We start from the raw sequence: 9342 nt of genomic DNA on the forward strand, positions 1-9342 counted from the left end.
CCCCTCACTGTCCCCCACCTGTCCTACACACACCACCCCCCCTCACTGTCACCCACCTGTCCTACACACACCACCCTCACTGTCACACACCTGTCCTACACACACCACCCTCACTGTCCCCCACCTGTCCTACACACACCACCCTCACTACCACCCACCTGTCCTACACACACCACCCTCACTGTCCCCCACCTGTCCTACACACACCACCCTCACTACCACCCACCTGTCCTACACACACCACCCTCACTACCACCCACCTGTCCTACACACACCACCCTCACTACCACCCACCTGTCCTACACACACCACCCTCACTGTCCCCCACCTGTCATCATCGCAGGCAACAGGTGCAGCCAGGTTGCGGTGGTTGAGGTACACCTCCTCCTCCACAGGCTTGAGGTGCTGCAGCAGGTGGCTGAGGAATGCGGCAGCGTCCAGACGTTTTCCGTTGTCCAGGGACAGTGCCAGGTGGACGGCGAAGCTCTGCAGCAAGGCCCCCACGATGGCGTGTCGGTGTGAGTGGGTCAGTCGTGTGATGTCCACTGTCTTCTCCTGTCACCAGATGATGATGATGATGATGATGATGACATGGATACTTATATAGCGCCTATCATCGGTCGGAGACCAAGCTCTAAGCGCTTTATAAACATGGGGTCATTTGAACAACAGGCTGCCTACCTGGGCAGAGCCAACTGATGGCTGCTATTGGGCGTTCATCATTCGTTTTTCACACCTGACACTGACATTGGTCAGCTTGAAAAATACATAATTAAATGACCACGGTGTGGAGATTTTTTGGTGGTCTGTGTTAATGTTCATATTCATTTATCACTTACAACATATTTGTGTGCTTCTTTTCTTTTAAAAAAAGGGAAACCTAAGCATCTGTTTCATATTTTCTATGGCTAAGTGTTTTTTGAATAAGAAAAAAAATCTTGATAAAAAAAAAAGAAGAAAAGAAATAGAGAAGTCAAATTCAACCTTCTGTGTATAACTGTAGTAATCATAACATAACAAGAAACACTGGTTTAAAGCTTAGTGCAGCTTACAAAATTTCAATGCACCATCAGTAGGGATCAGGTTCGACATCGGTCATTGACGCATTTAATTTTGAAATGACCTATTGTTTTTCAAGTTGCCAGGTCACATGACTTATTGTTTTTATGACCAGTCGGTCAACCAAAGTAACCATCTCTCTCTCTCTCTCTCTTTAACGATCGCGATCGCTTTGTCGTCTGCTCCTACAGGAAATGACTATAAACTGGTTTATTAAAATACGGATCCGTGACGAAACGAAATCCGAAACGAATCTTTATCGCTGCCTTTCGCGAGCTTCGGCGAGAAGAACTGGCGTTCCCACTTTTGCATTAACCGGGTGATATTTGACCTATTGAATTTCAAAATGACCTATTGATTTTATGTTCTTCCGGTCATATGACCTATTGTCCATTGAACCCAACCTGATCTCTGCATCAGTTTCAAGTTATTTATTTATTTACTTAAAAATTAAATGCAATTTGCTCCTTCATTTAAAACTAATGAAAAAAAGCGGACAATTCCTCATATCAAAATAAAACAAACCACTGAACAAACTAAACAATACCAAGATGTGGAAAGGCCATACGCTATTTAAAGCCTCCCACATCACAGTTTCAAGGCACCTTTAACTCGTCCAGTGACTGCTTGTGGAAAAAAAGTCCCAGGGGAGAGATTCTCATGGCCCCCCCGTTGCCATAGGACCCTGTGCCGTTGAACTGGTCCCTAGCAGGCTTGTAGATGTCCTTGAGGTCGGGGCCCGACAGAGCCTCCAGCACTGTCACCACGTTGCCGCCATACCCACGGTTTGGCTGTTTGGAGTACGACTCGGCAAACCTGCACCATTACCAACACCTTTCTTTACTGGTGAACAGCTGGGTGTCAATCTTATATTGTATACAGGTCTATGTTTCACCAATTATAACATCATATTTCAAGCTTATTCTCTGTGATTATTACATGCATAGGATTGTGATTACTGTATGAGAGGTGTATCTCAGCTATGCATTTGATCTTTGATGTCTTTCATGTACTCATACTGAATCAGTGAATGGATGATTCTTGTACATCGTTTATGTAACATAGCCCACAAAGGTAAAAGTATTGTGTATTACATGGCAGACCAATTTATTTATTCATCATTTGTGCTTTTAGCCCACTCAACCAGCCACATCATATCCCACATCAACACAGTGCAGGGGACACCACTCAACCAGCCACATCATATCCCACATCAACACAGTGCTGGGGACACCACTCAACCAGCCACATCATATCCCACATCAACACAGTGCAGGGGACACCACTCAACCAGCCACATCATATCCCACATCAACACAGTGCTGGGGAAGGGGACACCACTCAACCAGCCACATCATATCCCACATCAACACAGTGCAGGGGACACCACTCAACCAGCCACATCATATCCCACATCAACAGTGCTGGGGACACCACTCAACCAGCCACATCATATCCCACATCAACACAGTGCAGGGGACACCACTCAACCAGCCACATCATATCCCACATCAACACAGTGCAGGGGACACCACTCAACCAGCCACATCATATCCCACATCAGCACAGTGCAGGGGACACCACTCAACCAGCCACATCATATCCCACATCAACACAGTGCAGGGGACACCACTCAACCAGCCACATCATATCCCACATCAACACAGTGCTGGGGAAGGGGACACCACTCAACCAGCCACATCATATCCCACATCAACACAGTGCTGGGGAAGGGGACACCACTCAACCAGCCACATCATATCCCACATCAACACAGTGCAGGGGACACCACTCAACCAGCCACATCATATCCCACATCAACACAGTGCAGGGGACACCACTCAACCAGCCACATCATATCCCACATCAACACAGTGCTGGGGACACCACTCAACCAGCCACATCATATCCCACATCAACACAGTGCTGGGGAAGGGGACACCACTCAACCAGCCACATCATATCCCACATCAACACAGTGCAGGGGACACCACTCAACCAGCCACATCATATCCCACATCAACACAGTGCTGGGGAAGGGGACACCACTCAACCAGCCACATCATATCCCACATCAACACAGTGCTGGGGACACCACTCAACCAGCCACATCATATCCCACATCAACACAGTGCAGGGGACACCACTCAACCAGCCACATCATATCCCACATCAACACAGTGCAGGGGACACCACTCAACCAGCCACATCATATCCCACATCAGCACAGTGCTGGGGACACCACTCAACCAGCCACATCATGGACATCTTTCCATTTGGGGCTGGGGGAAGGGGAGAATGTCTCAGGCAACATGGACATCTTTCCATTTGGGGCTGGGGAAGGGACTACCAGTATCACACTTCCTGTCACTGTAACACATATCTACAGCTTGATACATACTGCAGTTATCAAAGTGCGAAAATAAGTTCATATGATAACAGGACATTCATATATAGGAATTTTTTCATAGTTCTCCGCATAGGAGGATAGTAGTTTGCACAGGACAGGAATGTCAGACCCCTGCCAGAGTCTGCACTAGTGGGTCACGGTTAAGTATGTGTAATTAAAATATATTTTACATCTCTCTCTCTTTCTATATATATATATATATATATATATATATATATATATATGTGTGTGTGTGTGTGTGTGTGTGTGTGTGTGCGTGTGTGTGTGTGTATGTAAAAGATGACGAAAACAAAGAGAAAAATTTTTGGGTTGCAAAAATCACACAAATATATTTAAGAAGTCTGAACAGACAGAAGTGTTCCACTGACACCACCTCTTGTCTAGTTAAGGACGGGGAGGGGAGCGGAGGGGGTGGGGGTGGGGTCCTTCCTTTTCCTGGCCATGGAAGAACACATTCCCTTCTAACTGTACTGGGTCAGCCTTGGGGAGTCTTGATGATCAAGATTGAAGATTCATTTCTAGGTAATGCCAACGTGGGAGAACACATTACATTCTACCTGTTTTGGGTCAGACTAGATCAGACTTCGGGCCAGATATTTCATTTCTAGACTATGCCACTACTGATTTTTTTGATTTATACAACAAAAATAAAATCATCAAAAAGAACAATCAAATGTTGGACCGAAAGAATAATCATCTGATGTACAAATTCTCTAATGCAATAAACATTCATTAAAATCTCTAAAAATGCTTATGAACAGCTAGCATAAACTGCTCACATATATATATACAGACACACTAGACAGATGAACATGAATACATACACAGAAACATGTATTGTGTCCACATGCCACATCTTACAAATTTTGCACAATACTTACGTAGTATAATACAGTAAAAATACTTCAGCAATAAATCAGATCAAAACGAAAAGGTTCATCACTTCATCATTGATGCTGGAATGAACAGTGTGAGAGACCCACCTGGCTGCGATGTCTTCAATGTTGACAGACTTCTCTTCAACCAGAGAGGCAGCAATACTGCGCGCCATGGCAGTGTCATCAGTGTATTCCGCCTGGCGGATCGCTCGACCCGTCTTCCCCTCAGCCCTCTTCTTCTGTATGTCTGTCCAGGCTGAAATGAAAAGCTAAATGTTTTATCTTATTATCTATAGCTATGCACCAGATGTATGTCTGTCCAGGCTGAAAGGAAAAGCTAAATGTTTTAACTTTTATATCTTATTATCTATAGCTATGCACCAGATGTATGTCTGTCCAGGCTGAAAGGAAAAGCTAAATGTTTTAACTTTTATATCTTATTATCTATAGCTAAGGTAATGTGTGTGTGTGTGTGTGTGTGTGTTGGAGCTCATGTACGTTTATATGTATTTGACTGTACTTTCATATCTGTGAAACTGCATGTTTGGTGCATTTCCGTTATGCATGTGTGGGTGTATGTGTGAATGTGTGTCGTCATATTTTACATTCATTCGCTTAATTATCACCATTGTTTTCTTATTTATTTATTTATTTATTTTTTATTATTATCATTTTATTAGTATTACTATTATTATTACTACTACCTTTTTCTATATTATAATTATTATTTATTTATTTATTTATTTATTTATGTAAGCTTATCTATTATTTATTCCCCCCCCCCCCCCCTTTTTTTTTTTTTTTTTTTTTTTCCTCAAGGCCTGACTAAGCGCGTTGGGTTACGCTGCTGGTCAGGCATCTGCTTGGCAGATGTGGTGTAGCGTATATGGTTTGTCCGAGCGCAGTGACGCCTCCTTGAGCAACTGAAACTGAAACTGAAACTATGCACCAGATGTCTGTCTGTCCAGGCTAAAATGAAAAGCTAAATGTTTTAACTTATTATCTATAGCTATGCACCAGATGTATGTCTGTCCAGGCTGAAATGAAAAGCTAAATGTTTTAACTTTTATATCTTATCTATAGCTATGCACCAGATATATGTCTGTCCAGGCTGAAAGGAAAAGCTAAATGTTTTAACTTATCTTATTATCTATAGCTATGCACCAGATGTATGTCTGTCCAGGCTGAAATGAAAAGCTAAATGTTTTAACTTTTATATCTTATTATCTATAGCTATGCACCCGATGTATGTTACAGAAGTAGCTGTTTGGGTTCAATATAAACAGAAAATGGAACTATTGGAAGGAAGGCTAATACTACGTAATAGTTACAGAAGTAGCTGTTTGGTTTCAATATAAACAGACAATGAACTACTGGAAGGAAGGCTAATAGTTACAGAAGTAGCTGTTTGGTTTCAATATAAACAGACCATGAACTATTGGAAGGAAGGCCAATTCATTAGCAAAGTTCTGGTCTATACATTATTCACTTCCTGGGTCTTTCACTCGTTAAGCTTGTTCTGTTTTTCAATTCACTTAGTGGTTAAACTTAAAGCGTTGGACTTTCAATATGAGGGTTCTGGGTTCGAATCTCGGTAATAGCACCTGGTAAAGGGTAGAGATTTTTCCAGTCTCTCTGGTCAACATATGTGCAGATCTGCTTGTGCCTGAACCCCCTTCATGTGTATACTCATTCAGAAGATCAAATTCCCATGTTAAAGATCCTGTAATCCATGTCAGCGGTCGGTGGGTTATGGAAACAAGAGCACACGCAGCATGCACGCCCCCGAAAACAGAGTATAGCTGCCTACATGGCAGGGTAAAAATGGTCATACACGTAAAAGCCCACTCGTTTACACATGAGTGAACATGGGAGTTGCAGCCTATGAACGAAGAAACAACTGCAGCTAAAAATCTAATGGTCTACCATTTATTGTCCTCCAGTAGCTTGGCACAATTTGTGTTGACAGATTAATTGCAAACAACAAAATGTGTGTGTGTGTGTGTGTGTGTGTGTGTGTGAGAGAGAGAGAGAAATTATCATTGTCTGTGTATATGTATACACATGTGTGAATTTTAACTCTTAAGTCTCAGTAGTATGTATGGCTGTGTCTCATAGTATACAATTTCTCTGAACTTAGAATTCAAGAGATATTTTCCATCTTATTTGCTACTTACTGCGTTCAGTTCTGTTCACTTCTATGAGTACGTCTTTCATGGAGACATAGGAAGACCCTTCGAACAGCCGACCAAAACAGTCCCCAACAACACCCGCCACCAGGCTGCCTCGTACGCGCGAAAACGACATATTCTGATGAAGGCGGTAGTCAAGGGAAAGAAGTTCTGATATTGAGAAATTATCCAAAAACGAATTTCGTCCCGTACTTAAAATGACAGTCTGGTTAGCGAAAACTGATATATATCGTGGGTATGTGTCCTGACGACCAGTAACATAAAACACAAAAGGCTGATAAAGCCTAAAACCCGTGACACTTGATACGAATTGATGTGATAAAACTGAACACTGAAACTGAAACTGAAGTGAAACTCTGTTCACGGTCGTCAAAACAGTCGCGCCAATTGTCAGCACACCGACAGTCCTCACACCCAAAGCAATTCGATGAGGATGGCAAACACAGTACTCATAGATGCAGGTTTGGGTTGAGTTGCAGAGAAAATCTGTCTTGACTTGTCAAATTAAAAGTTGAGACCCAACAGCTGAACAATGACTTCTTCCTGTTGTGAAATGCTGCGAGGTTTGCTAAGTAACTTCCCCTGGCTCCGCTTCGTGATCATGTGTCGATACAATCTTTTTAGCGAAATTTGGTGCAAAGTTCGGCGAAAACACACGCACTGATACAAATGAATGTTGATTGGCAGTGAGTGGTTGGAAATAATAACAGAAAGGAAACACAGCTACCACCACAACCCTTTGTGTTGTTTTTCTTCCTTACTTTGTCTCATACATCTAGACCGGCTGGGCCCGGGCCGTGCCCGTTCGCAGTGACGGCGGCATCCAGCAGTTACCGATCAGCCAGTGATAAATATTGTTACATTCGACACGGAAACTTGTTTTCTGATGCAAAAAGTGAACATTCGTTGTGAGTGATATCATTTATCAAAATTCTGACTACGTGCCACGTCTTCATGCACTTCAAGAAGGCGTTTGACTGAGTTTGACAGGAAGCACTATGGATCACGACTGATGACTGAAAAAACATCAAAATCTGGTCTTGTTAACTTTTGAGGTCTTGGGATCAGTTCTTCTCTGCACCTCACTACACTTCTGTAGTAATCAAACTTGTAGTAATCAACTGTAATCCAACTTGTAGAAGAATTAAAAGTAGAATACAGACCAGCTGAACTGAGAGACGACTTGTTATACTAAACTTAAAGAAAAACGGGATGATGCCGTGAGCAGCATTGGAAAGCGAGACCATCGTGACTGACTTTCAGTTTAGAATCTACCAGAAATGAAGTATTGACAGCCTACCATAGAGCTAGAAAAGCAAGTTCTACACAAGGTGTTGATGAAAAAGTAGCCTACTCCCAGAACTGAAGGCTGTACGTTAAGGTAACTTTGAGAAAGGACTTAACTCCACAGGGAAGTAAACTTCAATAAGAAGAGGATGCTCTTTTTAAAGAGATGGAAAGCAAGAGAGAGAGCAGGCAAAGGCTTCGGGGGACGAGTACGCCCATTGGATTTGCAAGAATGGTCAGGTTGTAAACATCGGCAAGTACCCAGAGGGGTACACCGAGAAGAGATGATGAGAAGACAGCGGCCTCAGAGGGATAGTTTTAAAACACGTTTTAAATATAAAAGCACTTGTTCTTTTTTTCCCCATAAAATGTAGATACGTTTAAGAAATGAACTTGCCTTTATACGAATGCCGACCAGCTAATGAACAAAAGAAGTGACCTAAAAGCTATGGTGGATATCCATTCACCTGGCGGGCATCATTGGAGCGACGGGCGTAATAGCCGAGTGGTTAAAGCGTTGGACTTCAATCTGAGGGTCCAGGGTTCGAATCTCGGTGACGGCGCCTGGTGGGTAAAGTGTGGAGGTTTTTCCGGTCTCCCAGGTCAACATATGTGCAGGCCTGCTTAGTGCCTGAACCCTCGCCGTGTGTATACGCAAGCAGAAGATCAAATACGCAAGTTGAAAGATCCCGTAATCCATGTCAGCGTTCGGTGGGTTATGGAAACAAGAACATACCCAGCATGCACAACCCCGAAAGCGGAGTATGACTGCCTACATGGCGGGGTAAAAACGGTCATACACGTCAAAGCCCAGTCGAATACGTAGGAGTGGTGGGAGTTGCAGCCCACGAAGGCAGAAGAAGAGGAAGGATGGAGTAACACAAGTCAAGCCAAAGAACTCGAGGCATCCAATAAATGAGTGTGAAACAGCACTGGAAGGATATGAACTCTTTCACAACCTGGAAACTGGGGGCCAGGGGGTGGCACTATACGTGAGAACAGTGTTGAAACCACCAGTTTGCGACAGACTGACAAGCTTGGCACGTAGTCAACAAGAACGATACCAGCTTGGTAAAAAACAACAACAAAAACCAAAACAAAACAAAACAAAAAAAAACAGCAACCCCCCCCACCCCCAAAACAACAAAACAAAACAACCCCCCAAAAACAACAACAACAAAACCAAACAAAACAACTACAACAACAAAACTTTACAAGATGAAACATCGACAATATACGGTATGGAAATCAGCGCTGAAAAGACCAAATTAATGGCCAGCCACAACAAAAGGAGGAGGAGAAAGATATATGTGCAGTAAATTGCCACTACCTCAGTCTCATTTAATTGGTGTGTGTGTGTGTGTGTGTGTGTGTGTGTGTGTGTGTGTGTGTGTGTGTGTGTGTGTGTGTGTGTGTGTGTGTGTGTGCATATCCAGGGGAAACAATTTTGTAAATTATAGAAACTGTGTGTTTTTCTGGATTTCCTCCCTTCCATTGGTAACGGTGTGAACCGTGT

The 9342-nt window shown here is 43.2% G+C and overlaps 1 protein-coding gene across 1 annotated transcript; it reads right to left on the bottom strand.

The window, feature by feature from the left end:
- Positions 1-249: 249 nt before the first annotated feature.
- Positions 250-7527, bottom strand: LOC143295916 (ADP-ribosylhydrolase ARH3-like). The gene is made up of 4 exons (XM_076607604.1): positions 6525-7527; positions 4453-4603; positions 1665-1875; positions 250-555 (listed from the first exon to the last, which is right to left on the bottom strand). Exons 1-4 carry the CDS (start codon positions 6652-6654, stop codon positions 250-252), a joined length of 798 nt encoding a protein of 265 aa, XP_076463719.1. The 5' UTR covers positions 6655-7527.
- Positions 7528-9342: the final 1815 nt, after the last annotated feature.

Source organism: Babylonia areolata, chromosome 2 (genome assembly GCF_041734735.1).
Source record: "Babylonia areolata isolate BAREFJ2019XMU chromosome 2, ASM4173473v1, whole genome shotgun sequence".
Taxonomy (NCBI): Eukaryota; Metazoa; Mollusca; class Gastropoda; order Neogastropoda; family Buccinidae; genus Babylonia; species Babylonia areolata.